The sequence below is a fragment of the Pinus tabuliformis genome, chromosome 2_2, assembly GCF_031772625.1.
Source record: "Pinus tabuliformis cultivar Carrire ecotype Pingquan chromosome 2_2, CPIR1, whole genome shotgun sequence".
NCBI lineage: Eukaryota > Viridiplantae > Streptophyta > Pinopsida > Pinales > Pinaceae > Pinus > Pinus tabuliformis.
Window position 1 is genome coordinate 80,168,348 of NC_142300.1, and position 18,193 is coordinate 80,186,540.

The following is an 18,193-nucleotide window of genomic DNA, read 5'->3' on the forward strand; positions in this document are numbered from 1 at the left end:
CATTCCGCACTTGTTCAAAGGTTGGAGTATCTTTCCAGCTGTTAATTTCTTATGCATAAGAGCTCCAAGATTTTGGTAGACCTAGTATGCCAGCAATCACGAGTTATTTCTCTGGTACAACTTCATCAATCGCTTGGAGGTCATCTCTTATTCTAGATATCCTTACAAAGTATCATGACACAGTATCATCTTTTGTCATCTTAATTGTTCTTAATTGATTCTTGAGACTAGCTATCTAACCAATATTATTGATGGTGAACAACTTGGAGAGGGCTTCATACATTTCTTGAGCAGAATCTATATTGGATATGTATGGGATTAGATTATTCTTCACTCCATCTACTATTAGATTCATGGCCAAAATGTCGATTTCCCTAAGCTTCTCCTTTTCTACATCATTTTTAGGTTTCTTAACTTTCCCTTGAACAAGATCCAAAACTTTATACTTAGAGAGATTATGATTTGTCCTCTTATTCCATGCCCTATAGTTGGAGGCTCCTTCTAACTTGTTTTCTGTCTTCATTGAGGTTGTCATAGTCTTTATAGATAGAAGGCTTCTCTTCTTATATGATCCTTTCCTTAATGACCTTCTTTTGTTCCTTCCTCCTTAACTCTTCTTTCAATTGACCTTCAAGCTGCCTTTTCCTTCCTTCTTCACCTTAGCTCTGATACCATGTTAGAAAATCAGAAAGGAAGAAAGATTCTCTTATATTGATAATTACTTGTGACATTCTTGTAGTCCTATTATCTTCTCTTTATGTTCTTCTTTTATCTTTGTTTCATCAAGCAACCAGCAAATCAAAACATGAACATCAATGACACAAGATGTAGGCACTCAGCTAGGGCTAAAACCCCTCTATAGAGGAAAACCCAATCAAACTCTTCCACTAGTAACTCAAATTGAGATAGACCAAGACCTTAGACCCAAAATACCTTCCTCCTCCACCAAGTCGGCCTTCTAAGATTATTTAGCAAACTCCAATAGTCTCTTCTTGTCCAACAACTTCAACCCAACAACAATCCAGAATTTCGACCCCTGGCTACTTCAGATTTTCAGCGTAGCTACAGTTCTGCAATTTTGGCTTGTCCAGTAACCCATCAACTTTGCACATGTGAGATAAGGAGAAAGAAAATTTGACTTCTTATGCTTGACAAAGACTCTGTTCTCCTTCGCTAGCGTTCCCTTCCTCTTCCTTGAATTTCGCACCCTTTTTCTACCTCCAACAACTGCAGATCAAACTTGTTGATGATGTGCTTCAAATGAGTCAAGTTGTTACCCTTTTATAGTGGTTTTTGCCTCTCTAATTAGGTTGACTTGTCCAAGTTGAGGCCAACTTGGTGGAGGAGGCCTAAATGACCTTTTTACATAAAAACCAATGTTAATTGGGAGCGGGAGCGGGAGCGAAAACGAGTGCAGGAGCGACATTTTCAGAAGCTCTTGGTTTCGAAGCGATTCCCGGAGCGTTTTTTATATAATATATATATTTTTTATATTTTTATATTTTGATACATATATGTCAACAAAAACATGTAGAATGATGAATTAGATATAAAAAACATAGATTGAACCATATAACAACAATCATCTAGAAGTTATAATCTTCATCAACCACGTCCACAAGTTAGTAACATAGTAACATACAACATATTGAGTCTCATGAGTCATCAATCTTAAAGTTCAAGCTTTCAAAATTCAATATATAACATTTATCATCATTGATCACCAAAGTTGTACTTGTAAGCCAAGTGTAACCATTACAACAAATAATATCTAACATGAAATGAAATGTTATAAAATGAAATGAAACAACTTTCAACTTTCATGAAGCATCATATTCATAATTCATTACTAATGAGTTATAATTGCCAACTTCGAACTTAAATTGTCATATATTGTTTAAAAAATATCATAATAAATATGAAAGAGTCAATAGTTATAAAAACTACTAGAAACTAGAAAAGACAAGTAAATCTATTATCTATTGCTTATGTTTGGGCCTCTTGCCACCACGAGAAACGTCTAATTTTTTAGTCTTGTTGGAAAATCTAGATCTTTGTCATTAATATCACCCTCTAAGCATTAATATCCAGAGGTATCTTTTTCATTACCTCTGTATCTGTATAAGGATATTTGTCATTAATATCACTCTCTAAGCATTAACTTAAGATAGAAAAAGCATAGCATGTCAAGTCAAGATTTTGTTTGAGTGATGCATACATTTTTAGGAGGGTCATGATAGAGGAGTTTGACAACCAATGTCACTAACATCAAGGTACATAGAGGGATTGATGCTCTTGATTAAATACAAGTTCCATATCCTAATACATGACAAAATTCAATGGATACATTGCAATCCTGAAATCCTGAAAAACTGATAAGTCTACTGGATTTTGAATGAAATCTAAAATTCGACTTTCTCCATATGAAATCCAATGAGGTCGGAAACACTCTCAAACATCCTGAGTCATTTCATGGTAATGTTAAAAATTTAAGTAAAAGGATGAAAATGAAGATTAAGGAGTGTCACTTTTACTTTAAGAATTTAACATTACCATGAATCGCATATCAATACTAGGGCCATAGACTTGATCATTAAGCTGCCCCACTCAAAACTTATTTGTTTCTTGGAAAAAAAATTGCATTTGGAACATCACTGCAAAAAAAAAATTGCAAAAAGGGCAAAACGCTCCCAAAAAGGCAGGGAGCGGTTTTTTTTTGTAGGGAGTGCACTCCCGAAATCTCTCCATTTTCAAGAGCGATTTCGAGAGCCCTCTCTCGAGTCGCTCCCACTCGGAGCGCGAATTGGGAGCGGGATCGGGGGGGGGAGGTGCTCCCCCGCAACACTGATAAAAATAAATTTGTTTCTTGATTGATAATCCCCAAGAATGGTCTGTTACATTATGACAAGGACAAGGACACTTGATATAAACCCTAAAAGCCTACAATGGAGGCTTTGACCTAAAAACATTGAGCCAATCATGAGTCCCATGCTTTAATAAGTCAATTTCTTTTATAATAAAATTATTTTTCTTTCTTTTGACAAATACATTACATCATGACTCAAATACAACTATGAAGACCGACACTAGTTACAGTGTTTTACATGGTCCCCTCGTCTTATTTTCACTTCAGTTCCATAGCTCACTTTGATCATTAGTGTCATGGAGCATTGTCAGTAGAGGTCTCTCATTAACTCTATAGAGTCCTTTAACACTAGATCCCAATATGAATGCATCCCTCGTGCAAGATTTCCCAAACCATGTGAGGACTTTACCTTTTATGAAGGCTACTCTCATACCTTTATCTTCCAAAGAAGAAATAGATACCAGGTTCTTATTTAATTTCGAAACATACAAAACATCACAAGGAAGGATGGATTCACAAGAGTCGAAATGAAAATTGACGGAACCAAATCCTTTCCTGAATATGTAGAGTTGTCCCCAAGGATAATCTTCAAACCTGTCTCCCTCTCAACCAGATTTGAGAGGACTTCCTTATACCCGAAGAGGTGTTTAGAAGCCCCACTATCTACCAGCCAACTATGATACAAAACCGAAGGAGAAGAACTAGAAAGGGTTGAAATAAGAATATAATCAGATTGACTAGTAGCTACATTACTTTCATACCTAGAATTCCTTGACTTCTTTTGAGCATGAGGACTTTCTTCACTATCATTTGTAGAATTGCTTCTCCTTCTATCACCCCTTCTTCTTCTATCATCTCTTCTTCTTCTATCATTGCTTCTCCTTTTCTCATCACTTCTTTTGTTATCATCGCAACTATTGTTGTTGTAGCTTCAATCGAATATTGGAGCATCTCTCTTTCTTGGACAATCTCGGGCATAGCGACCACGTTTGTGGCAATTGTAGCATTCAATATTCCTTAATATTTTATTATAGTCCTTTGATTCAAGAGGGGGAGGCCTTCTTGAACCAGATGGACTTTATCTTCCTTTTCTCTTCTTATCTTGAGTAGCAAATGCAGCAAGCTCTCCTTCTTCATGCTTTTTAATTCTCCCTCTGTCAATCATCCTGATCTCCTCTTGAGTACATTTACCAATGAGCTCATCGAATGTCAGGAATACATTATTGTTGCTTAGTGTAGTAATGAAGGTTTCCCAAACAGGAGGAAGAACTCAAAGAGTGATCAATACCAACTCCCTATCAAATACCTGTTCATCTTTATTTCTTTGAGTTGATCTTTCAACGAGAGGATGCAATTCAAGTTGTTGACCTCATACATCCCAACCAGCTTATCGTACATATCCTTAGATAACTTTAAGTTACCAACATAAACAAGCAAATGATCTTGTAAACCATCACCTTTCTTGGACCTAGATTTTATAGCAAAAACAACATTCGCTAGAGGCTCGGGTACATTCCCTTGCACATATTCCGAAACATCTTTGTCATCAAGTATAACTTCCAACCTGATCTTCCAAGCAGTAAAGTTAGATGAGTTACCCAGCTTCTCATTTCCTTGAAGTAAGAGGTAGATATCTTGACCAAACCCTAATAGACTTCTTCAACTTCTTCCAAGACTGATTGCTCTTGATTCTTTTCTCCTTGGGCTTCTCTTCACCTCAGCTTTGATACCATGTTAATCTTACCACTATTCTTTGTTGTTACAATCACTTTAGCCCAATCTTTATCATTAGTTAGCAATCTTTCAATACAATTTAATCTTCCAATGATTAATAGCAATTGAAGATAGAACAGTAAATGCAATGGACAATAAGAGACACTGGGTTTGGTCAAAGACCAAGGAAAAACCCCGCAAGGAAGAAAACCCTTCCAAATTCTTCTTTTTATTAGATTGTCATAAAATGTTCAGCAAAGAGAGAGTACAATGATACAATTCTTCAATAACAAAAACTATCCAGCAAAACTAACCAAACAATATCCGAGATGATCCCAGCAATTATACTGATCAAAGTACCATTCAAGCCTGCATTCAACTGTCACCAAAAACCCTAGGTCTTGACCGCATGGAGCAAATGATCATGCGTGTGGCTGAAGCATTCCGGCCGCATGGAGAGGCTTGTATGTGTGCGGCTATAGTTGAAAATTTCCTGTGACAACCCTGCAACTGCAGACCAAAACCCTCATCCGCACGTGTGAGCTTCGAACCTTGCGGTTGCAAACCAAAACCCTAATTCGCACGTGTGAGCTTCGAACCCTACAATTTCGGACTTGTACGACCCATCTCAATGAACCACTTCAAACATATGCCAGCCAAACCAAAGAATAGAGAAGAAGAAGATGCTTGATGATTATTTCCAAATGAGGGTCACTTGCCTTGTATTTATAGCCATCCAAGGGTGTACAATTTATTTTTAGGGTCGACCTGTCCTTTTGTGCACATGTGGGTTTCCATAATAAAATTATATTTTTCCTCAACCAAATTAAATTCTTCCAAGGGCTAGGAGGGATCTTCTTGATGAGAAAGACTATCCAAAGGAGGGAATTTGTCCCTGAGTTGCCAAATTAACACACTTTTGGTAAAACCAAGACTCAACATATATCCATCAATCTCAGAGTACCATAGCTAAGATGCCTGCTAAAGTCCATACAAAGCTTTCTTCAGTCTGCAAACATGAGTCTCCCTCTCATGTACCTCAAAGCCTTGAGGTTGTTCTATATACACTTCCTCCTCAATCACTCCATTGAGGAAAGCGGTTTTGACATCCATTTGATGTAATTTCCAACCTACAATAGAAGCAATAGAAATAATAGATCTAATGGAAGTGTACCTAGCAACTAGAGCAAATGTATCTTCATAATCCTCTTCCTCTTTCTATGAGAATCCTCTAGCCACGAATCTTGCTTTGTACTTGTCAACACTTCCATTAACTGCATGCTTGATCTTGTATATCCACTTGGAAGTTACCATTAACTTCCCTTCAGGTCTCAGCACAATTTTCCATACATCATTCTTCATTATACACTGGTACTCTTCTAGCATAGCATCTTTCCAAACTTGCTGGCCTATTGCTTCTTCATAGTTGGATGGCTTGGACACAATGATCTTACTCATCAATGTTGCATATCGTGAGAACTTCTTTGGTCTCTCTCTCTTTGAAAAGTTCCATGAGGAGCAGCATGTCCTTCAGCTTCATGTAGTTCTTTCGAGCCATGTCGGCCTCTTTTTGGTTTCAGGTACAATGAACCTAGGTGGGTCCACAGGTTCACTTGATCCTTCAATCTCTTCTTGTAGGTCTTAAGGATATTCCACTGGCCCTTATTCCTCAAGTCCTGAACCTACATCTTTGGGAGCATCCCACTCCTCATCATCGGTGTCCAAGTGTGATTCTTTGGACTTCCAAAAGGAAGCATCATCATCAAAAGTAACATCCCTGCTAATTTCAACCATTCGTTGTCATGGAACACAAATTTTGTAGACCTTCGATGTTTCACAGTGTCCAACAAATGTTCCCTTCTTCCCAGAGGGTTCCAGCTTGGTCCTTTTCTCCTTGGGAACATGAATGTAAACAAGAGAACCAAAGATCCTCAAGTGTCCAACTTTTGGCTTCTCACCTGTGAAGACTTCGTTAGGAGTCTTATTTCCCAATACCCAGTGAGGACTTCTATTTTGGACATAAACAGTTTTCTTGGAAGCTTCTCCCCATAAAAACATAGGTAGGTCTTGATCATGAATCGTGGATTTAGCAGCTTTCGTAATAGATTTGTTCTTCCACTCCATAATCCCATTTTGTTGAGGATTGTAGGGGACTATCAACTCCCTCTGAATTCCAGCATCCCTACAAAAAGCAATAAGTTCAGAAATTTGATACATTTATGCGGGGACTTGGCTTCACCAGAAGCAAAGCAGATCACTGTGTGTATTTTAAATTAATTGGAAACCGTGTTATTTATCTGGTCTTGTATGTGGATGATATGTTGTTGGTTGGAAATGACAAAAATTATCCAAGATTTGAAGACCCAATTGTCCTCCAAATTCGACATGAAAGATCCTGTTGTTGCAAACTATATTTTGAGCATGGAAATTAAAAGAGATTGGGCAAAGAGGAAGCTCTTGTTAAACCAAAGGAAGTATGTTGAGAAAACACTGCAGAGGTTTAATATGCAGGATAGTAAACCGGTGAAGGTTCCTATTCCTGTAGGAGTAAAGTTATCTGTTGAACAGTGTCCCAAGACACAAGAAGAGGAAGAGGACATGTCTTGTGTTCCATATGCAAGTGCAGTTGGTAGCCTGATGTATGTGATGGTCTGTACTAGACCAAACATTACACATGCAGTAAGAGTATTGAGCAGGTTTATGTCAAAATCAGGGAAGGAGCATTGAACAGCAGTGAAGCGGGTTTTCAGGTATTTAAGTAGCACTAGTGATTATGGTTTGTGCTACCAAGGAAGACCACGATTGGACAGAGTTTTGGATATCTGTGGCTTTGTTGATGTAGACTGGGTTGGAGATCTGGATCAGAGAAGATCTACAAGTAGGTCTGTGTTTAACCTATTTGGAAGTGCAGTCAGTTGGATGAGTAAGAAACAATCTGTAGTGGCACTATCAACTACAGACGCAGAATACATGGCAACCACTCATGCAAGCAAGGAAGCAGTTTGGTTGCAGAGATTGTGTTCAAGTATGGGGTTAGTACAAGGAGCTACAAGGATAGACTGTGACAACCAAAGTGCAATTTTCTTGGCGAAGAACCCTGCTTACCACACAAAGACAAAGCATATTGATGTTCAATATCACTATGTGAGGGATATGATAGAAGACAAAAGGGTGTTGCTGGTAAAGGTGGACACTTTGAAGAATACTGCAAATGCATTGACAAAATCTGTGAGCTCTGAGAAGTTCTCTTGGTGTAGAGAAACAATGGGCGTTGCAGGGCTGGATAAGTAACTAAGCTCTCTTGTGGCCCCCTGTGGAAAGAAAAGAACAACTGGGAGAATGTTGGGTTGTGCTATATTCTTTCTCGAGTCGTACAGTCATGGTAGTTTCAATTTGTTGCAAGGATGGTTCCTCAAAGAACGGTTCGACAAGCATTCAAGGGGTTGCTGATTCTTATAAGCAAGGGGAGAGGGTAGGATATACAGAACCTGCCCCTGGAGTTGAGCTATATCTATGCCCCACTGATGTTATTACAATGAAATTTCTCAATAAATATGTTACACATGAATATTTTAAGAATATAAATGAGCAGAATGGTTTGATTGGATGTGTTGTGTGGCTAAGAAATAATGTCACCTCTAATATTATGCATAATATGTCACAACAACAATATATAAATGGAAAAAAACTTGCACTATCTGGTCATTTGCTAGATTCTCCAATGCGCCCTGGTGTCTTAGATTCAGTTCCATATTGAACTGACAACCCAAATTATGTGATTAATTCTAGCCTTGAAAACCATTATGTTCAAAGTAGATCACCGACTACGAAATCAGCACTAACTACTACATTACTTGAAAATATTACATATGAAGATAAAGATGCTTCAGAAATTGATACTCCACCTAGATTTGGTTCCTGGCCACCTTGTGATCAACAAATAAATGTACCTAAGATTATTTAATCGTCTGATTTTAATGACGATGATTTGATTGATGATGTGCCTGTGAATATTCCTACACTCGAAGGAACCCCTACTGCAGCAAATTTAAATCTACTTCACCTACTTGATTTTAAATTACATTCATCAAGTTATTCTTCTGAATACTGAAGCAAATTACTTCTGCAACCTACACTAATTAAATATTTGATCTCATGAAACAGAAAACAGAGCAAAGAACAAGATACATAGGACACTTATTTTTGGACACAATAGTCCCCAAAAAAACCCAATGAGGGAAAACCGGTGCAGCAGCTCTAAGAGTTTTATTATTATGCAAGAGAAATATCTGAATACAAATCTAGGATGCTCATCTAGCAATCCTTTACAGAGAAAATACTAGTGGAAAATCTGAGTGAGTTTTACCTCACTTCACCCGGTAGAATTCCGATTGATCCAGCACAAGACTAGCTAACCCCGACCATTTTTGCGTCACCTCTTTTGCCCTCTGTGTCAACTTTCCCAGTTGTTTCGAGAATTCCCGACAGTTCCGGCTATTCCCAATTGTTCCTAGCAGTTCCCACTTCTGCCCTCTGCGTCAACTTTCCTGGTTGTTCCCGACAGTTCCAGCTTCTGCCCTCTGCGTCAGCTTTCCCGGCTGTTCTAGCTGTTTCTGGAAATCCCAGCTTCTGCCCTCTACGTCAGCTTTCCGCCTGTTGCACTACCTCTTTGTTGGCTCTCTCCCCCTCTCTGTCATTTTTCTCTAGAAATTCCTTATTCTCATTGCCCCTCTACTGCAAAATGATAACTTAATTCGAAATCCTTAGCAAACCCTGCCCTAGGAATCGAATTCTTGATCAATTTGTTCTCTTTCCAAATGAACCCCATGCCTCCATTTTATACTTTTCCTGTTGAGTCCTCAACGGCCGAGATTAAGTCTCTAATCAACAGCTAAGATTAAAACATGACTTGATCCGCCTTCTAGATCATTCTCACCCATATTTTGATTGATACCCATTAATATTTTAATTTCCCTAAGTTTAGACTTAAGAACTCCATTAAAAACATTAATTATTTTAATAAAATACAATCTGGGTGGAATTTCACCAATCAATTTCTTGGTTCTTTAGAACTCATGTGCCTTAGCCTCTCCACCAATTTTCAAGGCTAGAGCACTTCCGATGCTACCAAAAACTAACAGTGCCCCCAAGATTTGGGCGCACAACAACTGTTAGCATAAATGGTGGCTATACTACAAATTTAGATGATGATTTTCCGAAATTTGATTATGGAGTGTTTGTACCTTATCAACACCAAATACCCCCATCAAATTAGTTGCCTCCAGAAATTTGTAGCCTGCAGTCCTTGTCTTCTACTCAGTCTCCAAGCTATGAAGAGTTTGTTAATGATCTTGTTCATCAACACACTGATGAAAGGGATGGAGGGAGTCTGGCAGCCATTGCTACTACACGATTAGCTAATAAAACTCAAGGTCAAGATGCTTCGGCCTTTGTGGAGAATGTTACGAATTCTGCAAATAAGGGTAGTGATGATTTTTCAGATTTCAACCCTCAAACGTCATTTACGGAAGCCTCTCTAGTTTCATCATCTCAAACAAATGTCATGTTATCATTTGTTGCATACCAAGCAGGAATCCCTGGGCAGATCAAACAACTCAATCCATATCGTGAAGGCAATAAATTACTTGTGTTGGACAATGACTACACATTATTTGACCATTGATCTACAATTGAACATCCTGTGGAGCTCACGCATCCATATCTCCATGAACTTTTGACAGTGGCTTATACGGAATATGATATAATCATATGGGGTCCAACCAGCACACCAGTTTTAATTGACTTTGATGGTGGGGAACGAACTATGTTGGAATTTGTCAAGAAGTCTACGGAATTTGAGGAACAAAATGTGTTTCCATCTCGGGAAGCCACCACAAAGGAATTATATACTGGTCCATGCATTCCAGGAATCATATATTGGTCCATGCCTTCTCCTAATGAAACATGTGCAGAAGCACAATTGGCCATTGCAAGGGATATATCCCCTAGTCAATTGACTATCAGCATGTTGAATGGACCAACACGCAGAAGTACAGAGTCCATAGATGCAACTCCCCTTTTTGATAAATACAGTCCAAGTTCTATTTAGAAACATAACCAGCTCTCTGGTCAAGGAGCCTCTAGTACTGAACAAAAATATGGGGAAAAGGTAAAGCTTTGTTGTTCGATCCAGTGGCAACATCTGTGGAGGCAGCTACATCTTCTGGCATTGGAGATGTATCCTCCCTAATCCCTACCTACAGTCCCGACAACAAGTCCACTTTGAATTTTTTTAAACGCAGGTCAACCAAACAGTGTGACTGCTCGATACGGTGGAGCCATAACGTGATCTGGTAAACGGTGATCTGGTGATAACGGGATGTGATCTGGTGATAATGGTGATGGAGTGATAACATGATCTGGTTATAACATGACGCAGTTTTGATTCGATATAGTGGCTAGGGTAAACGGTGTGATAATTGTTATAACATTAATTAGAATAGTATATATATATTATACATACGGGGTGGATAATTATAACAATTGATTAAATCATATAATTATAATTGATTAAATTTATTAAATATATATATATATATATATATATATATATATATATATATATTATTAAAAAAAATTGTATTAAAAAAAGTTATATTAAAAAAAATTATATGAAAAAAATAAAAATAAAAATCCAAAGGAATATTACTGACGAGTCATACGTGCCGAGATGATTGACGAATTAACACTTATCAGAACTGACGTGAGCAAAGCGAAGAAAATTATTAGCGAATAAGCTTTGAGGACAGTGTTTCGAAAGGAAGGCAATATAAATAAATATAAATAATATAAATGATAAATAATCAAATAATGATTATGTTAATTAGTCATCAAGTTAAGTGAAAAGGCATGTCTAAAAGACATGCACAATCGTGAAGGGACACCTGCCTAGCATATATGCGGGTCTTCATTGTAACATTCTACATCACTTGTACATTTTATATATATTAATAAATTATTACAAATACCTTCTGTGTATTTTAACATTTAAGTCAACAAGCTATCAGCTTTGTTGCTTCACTTATTTAGTTAGAGCTTCAACAAATTCATTGAACTAGGTTCTATGATTCCTTTTTATCCATTTGGCTCCCTATTCATGTGTTGCGCCTTCCAAATGTTGAAGTGCAACTTGGAATTTATCATCCTATTTCATATGCATTACTCTTTGAAGGCCAAGTCAATATTACTTAGCTAAGTGTGGATCATGACTTCATTGCCAATGTGATGCAATGATATTTTGAATTGGGGGCTGTATGAGAGCTTGGAACAATTATTTTTCCCTTTCAGAGGTCCATTATCAACATCTAACTTAAGATACAAATGGTCAGCAACGAGATGTAAAGGGTTGTCAATGCAGCAAAGCTTTGTGACCTCGAATCAATACTCGCCAAAGCATTATTCTCGCCTAGTTGAATAGTTCTTCATGACCCATTCTGATGTCACATTTAATCTCGTTAATTTGGGTCTTATGTTCTCATGTACATATGTGCTAGTGTTATTATAATCACTTCCAATGTTGTTACTTTGTTTGTCTTCCTTGTTGCTCCGAATTCTTGTCACCTTGCCTCACTTGACCTGGATTGAAATCTACCCTGTAATAACACTTGTCGCATGCATGTAAGCAAAAGTGGCATATTGCCACCGCAAATACAGATATGAACTGAACTAAAGCAAAAGGTTGAAAGATGCAATATATGAATTCACAGAAGAGCAAGCCAACAACATATAAATATTTAAGGCACCTACACACCCAAGATGATTATGCCTACTAAAAAGCATGTATAAAGGAAGCACTTTGCAACAAAAAATTGTTCAATAAAGTCGCAGAAGTAATTAAAGAAAAAATGAAACAGTTCCAGAAGAGAGGGTAGAAACCTCGGTTTGTACAAAAGAGAGAAACCCATAAATTGAGGCCCAAGTTACCTTTAAGAAGTACCTAAACCTTTATTACATGAACATGGCATTGTTAATTATTAATCTATGAATAAAACATTATTACAATATTGTGAACTTGCATATAAAATAGGCTATAGCGCATGTACCTAATTTTTATCCGCATGATCAAAATGTTGTATTTAGCTACATAATAAAGTGTCTTTCGAATAGTGTTAATGTTCTCTTCTTGTAAAGTAATATATCTACACACATACTAGACAAGGGAAAAGAAAAAGAAAAAGAAATGTATTATTCCAACCCTAACAATGTAAACATTTTGCATCTATATTAAACTCTGTAAAGAAGTGATACTTCTTTTGTATAGCAATTCTCTCATCCAACTCATTTCAAAAGTTAATGTCTAAAAACATGTGACTGATTTTCATTTTGCGGCATGACCATTCTACTTTAGAAGATTTAACTCACTTAACAAAACGTTTTCGTCTCCATTTCATACTGTGCATGAACTTTCCATCACTAAGACAACATACCAAAAATAGGAACTTTATTGGGTAACCAAAAGAGAATAAACATGTTCTCTATCATTCTTCTAACCTTTTGATTTGGCATATAGAAACGAGAAAGTTGTAGAACATTTGTGCCTTCGATAAAAGAAACAAATTATAGAATACTCACCCTTACTAAAATCAGTAGGATGAACTCCATTAGTTGCAATCAGATCAAATTTATTACTTGTATTTTGAACATCATCATTGCATCTTTCATGTAAATCATCGGCACTTCCTACAAAGCATGTCCAAATAAAAATTTAGAGATAGGACATCTTTGGTAATATCTTACTAGCGCAACCAAAAGAGAAGAACCTCTTCTCTATGATTCTTTGAACCTTTTGATTTGGCATATAAAAATGAATAGGATGCAGAAAATTTGTGCCTTTGAAAAAAAAATCAAGTATAGAATACTCACCCTTACTGAAATCAATAGGATGAAGTCCATTGGTTGTAATTAAATCAATATCTTCAACTTGATCAAATTGATTACTTGTATTTTGAACATCATTGTCACATCTTTTATGTAGGTCATTGACACTTCCTACAAAGAATATCCAAATAAAGAATTAGAAATAGGACACCTTTGGTAATATGTTATTGAAGGGTATACAAATGTAGCAAATAAACTTGCCATTCTCTTTCAAATTAACATCTCATCACCAATTGACATTTCTTATTACGATGAAGAATATTACCTGCATTACTACAAATGCCAAAAGGTCTTTCGCTCGTTTTGAGGTCATCATCTCCATTCTTCATCACATCATCTACCGTGCTTACAAGAGCCTGTTTTCCAACAAATCAAATTTGAGATTAATTGTAAAGCAAAATAAATCACCAATCATATGTCTACATGCAGTACCTTTTCACAAAAAAAGATATCTTATAGTTTTTTTTGGGTAAGATAAGCAAGACACATAAAACAATAGAAGAAAAAAGACCAAGGAAATAGAAATAGATAAACACACATATCTAGAGATTTGCAATTTAGCAAATGTGCAAAGTTGAGGTTTTTACATGTTCCTAAAGCAATAAAGGAATAAAAAGATATTACCAAACCTAGTGAAAGAACATGTCAAAATACAAGAAGTTGTATTGCAGACAACGATGTTTACAATAATATTGATTCCTCTCTCTCATATATCTGCAATTCACTCTACAAATAATAGATAACATATATTATACAATTCATTAATAGTAAAATTGTAGTATGTACCATGACGTCCCTTGTTTTCTTCAAGCAAATTAAATACTGTTTCTATGTGCTTTAGATATGAACTCCAATTTTTACTGTAGATTAATATGGTATTAGAGAACACTAGCACAGCCTTCTGCAAATATGGATGAAACTTGTCATTCATTACCACTTGGAAAGTGGTTCTTGTTGAGATCACAAAAGATAAACGAGTAGTAGGTGCTCATAGGCTAAAGCATCACATAAGAGAGAACTTAACTCATGATCAAAGAATGTATTTTTACAAATAAAGCTGAGTGTGCATTTATACACACTTTAAGGTGAGACACCCACGCTAAGAGGGATTATGGATTTGTTATTCTAGGTCAGCCCTAACCACCCACACATATATTAAATGTTTGACTAGGTTGGCATTTATGCCAAAACCCTAGGCACACTAAAAATACACAAGATAGGTCAGCCCATTGCCTTAAGTGAAGATTACACACCACCATTTCAGCATCCCACCTTAAGTTGAGCATAGGGTCATGGAAAAACACAATATGTACAAATGGAGTGAGCACAGCCAACTCAATAGCAAAACAATAGTAGCTGAAATATAAAGCGAGTGGGCTTCAGATTACTTAACTCGAATAGAAAGGTGGATGGTAAATGAATACCCTGTTGAAGTTTGTAGCTTGAGCAGGTACTTTTGCACAGCCTTTGTGTTTAGGCGTATAGAAATCGCCCACATTCTCCTCAGAACCCTTTCTCTAGGTTGACCAAGTTGCTAATGTAACTTAGCCTAAGTCTAACTTAGGAAAGAGCACATACTAATATGTTGGCTTATTCAGCTAATAGAAACTTAGGAAAAGTAAAATAATTTACTTTAGTGATTTTGTTTTAATCTTACTTGTTGATCTCAAGTGAGGCAAGATTTAATCTCGATCGTCAATAACTTTGAGATTAGGGTTAGGATTAGGGTTTTAGCTCAATGTAAAGTTATAAAAGCAAGGTTGAGGAGAGGAGAAAGACACAACAACAACAAAAGATTGAGAGCAGCATCTTAGTTAGCGGTGTGTTAAGTCCAAGCATGTTAAAATTGGCAACTAGGGCCAAACTCCATGTGGGTCATCTTATTAATGGCCGCTGATATTTTCTTGGATCCCTCTCGTCGAGAGGTATAGGATTGATCTAAAGATCATCCGATTCCGATAAGTATTCATGGAGATATGAATTTATTTGTTTTATGGGACAATTCGTCAAGGTCGGCAGCAACCAAATAAACCCACATGTACTCAATGTTTTAGTATAAACAAAGGTGCCTTGAAAGTCATTTGGACATGCTCACTTGGGATATCTTCCTCTCTACTTGTCTTTGGGTTTTGGTGGGAGGAGATATCCTAAGGGAAAACACTGCCCTAATGGAGAAAGGTTCTACGCTATCATAGGAGATGCCCTAGAAGGCTCTATGTTGTCATGGAGGACAACCCTTATCTCAGCCACAAGGAAGCCCTAACACTGCCCTATGGAGAAGTACGCAGTCAAGAAGGGCAGCAACGTAAGCCCTCTAATGCAGCCATGGTAGAAGCCTAAGTACCCTACGTGGAGGAGAAAGAGTCCACCTACAGCAGCCCTAATCCCTAGCTGCAGCAAGAAAGGGAGATTCTAAGACAGCATGAAGGAGGCTGAGTTCATCAATGAAGGCCGAGTTAACTGCTGGAGCTGTAGTGACACTTTGGTGGAGGCCGAGAGACTGTCATGGATGTCGCAGGCTGTCTTGAGGGTCGAAGGCATAGTTTTATGGGGCTATAACCCTTGGAAAGGGCTACCGCAGCAAGGGATAGGCTTGTTGTAGCAAGCCACAGTCCCTATCACACCTACAAGTCTACGTTAGGAGGGCGTAAGGCCTGCTGGGGTATGACAAGCCAACATGGGATGTAGGAGTGCTGAAGAAGGGTGACCGTAGTCTTGGTAGGGATGTTGCAGCTGATGCGTGAAGGCTGGTAGGACTATCATAGATGCCCTAACCAATCCATGACCACATTGTGAAGGTTGTCCAAATTGTTGTCCAAAAATACAACAAACAGCAGCATGGTATGATATGATATGATGTAACAGCATTGTGGTGAATGTTGTAGCATGATGATGGGTATAGTGATGAAGTATATCACAGCACAATGGTGAGGTGCAGCAATATGATATGTTGCAACAGCATGATGTATGCAACTGCAAGTTCATAGTGCTGCAATAGTATAGCACATTGGGACAGCAGTATGGTACTTGGTGCAGCAAGTACACAAAGTAGCTATGGTGCAACAAGCACATGGGTGACAGCATGGTGCAGCAGTGGCACAAGGTACAACTGTGCTAAACACTGGGACAGCAGTGACAGCATGGTGCAGCAGTGGCACAAAGTACAACAGTGCCAAACACTGGGACAGCAGTGCAGCATAAGGTGCAGCAGTATGATGTGTACAGCATGGTCATAAGGTCCAACATTGTGATGATGGGTGCAGCATGGTGCAGCATGGTGAGGTGCAGCATGATGACGAGATGCAACACAATGATAGGTGAAGGAGTCACCTTGGAGAATCAATTGAAGCAGCATCTCTTCAACTGACCTCACGTATCATTTTCTTAGAGATGATCTATGCTCTTATCTAGATAAGTCAAAGTGTTGACTTCTTTACTATCTCTCTCTCTCTGTGCTGAACTCTTGAAGAACATAAAGAAGAATTGATCAAGGGTTCCCCACCTTAGGGTTTGTCCCTGGCTAGCGCCACATCTTGTGTACTCTTGTCTTCTGCGATTTATGTTTATGTTCTATCTGCAATTTACTTTAATGTTGATGTGATTGCTAATCTGGAAAAGATATTGAGCTAACAATGTAAATTAAAATAAATTGCTCTAAGGATAGAACATACCTAAAATTAACAAAGCAAGTGCAGAGAGATTGGAGATCCAGATCTGCAAAAGAGATCGAGCACCAATCTAAGGCCAATTTGCTAGATCAGGTCCAGTTTAATGTATTTGTATTTTCTCAGGTAGGCCATTATCCCAGGACAGGAGCTCATGTAAGTTTGGATTTGTTAAAGAAAATTTTGTTGGGCAGAAATCTATGTGTATCATTGTGATTGAGATCGTTAATTGCTACCGCTAAATATTTTTGTTACAAACATAGTTGTGTGTTTATTCAATAAGTTTTTGCTAGGAATTAAATACCAAGTTTTGGGTTCAAGGAAATCTAACATGGTATCAAAGAATAAACTTTGAACCAATCAATCATAAGTGTCGGGCTCGTACTATATCATTAGGGCCAAGTTCGACCATGATTGTATGAGCAAAAGTTTTATTTTTAGGGCCGAAGTAAACCAACCAAATGGCTGAAGGGAAAAAAAATTGAAGGCTGATTTTTTAAGGGCTTGATTTTTAATTAAAAAATAAATAAATAAATAAATAAAATAAACAAGAAGAGCATGGAACGAATGGCAACTCAGTCATAGCGGCCGAAAAGCCTAACCCAGCCACCACAACTGACAGGCTGTAGAAAGCAGAGCCTGATATCAGGTTGGTCGATAGCATTAATGTAGGCAAACAACTAAGCCACAACAAGTAACAGTATGGAGGGTCTAGGTCACAGGAACACATGCAAGAGTTTGTAGGGTTTGAGGATCCAACCAACGGGTCGAGCCAAAGTTAGAATGATGTACAGCCCAATTAGGTGCCATAAGGCTAAGGACCGTGTCCAGTGAGCACATAAACGCTTAGTCGCCATCCAACCTAGAAACAACGCCTCGCCCAGCGAATCGTCAGATAAGTCATAGGTAAAGGAGTCAGCACAAGGGAAGGCCATAACCGCCATCAACTAGTGAAACAGCCGCGAACGAACGCCACCAGCAAGGAGTTGTCAAAGCCAACAGCTGTGAGTTA

General features: G+C 37.8%; 1 protein-coding gene across 4 annotated transcripts in view; it reads right to left on the bottom strand.

The window, feature by feature from the left end:
- Positions 1 to 18,193, bottom strand: part of LOC149191536 (tRNA dimethylallyltransferase 2-like) — a 207,187-nt gene that overhangs the window by 74,394 nt on the left and 114,600 nt on the right. For all 4 annotated transcript variants that reach the window (XM_089404316.1, XM_089404317.1, XM_089404318.1 and 1 more), the window contains exons 5-7: positions 13,782 to 13,872; positions 13,502 to 13,627; positions 13,211 to 13,318 (exon numbers count right to left, since the gene is read on the bottom strand). In XM_089404316.1, coding sequence (XP_089260442.1) covers positions 13,211 to 13,318; positions 13,502 to 13,627; positions 13,782 to 13,872 — 325 coding nt within the window. The remainder of the gene's footprint in view (positions 1 to 13,210; positions 13,319 to 13,501; positions 13,628 to 13,781; positions 13,873 to 18,193) is intronic.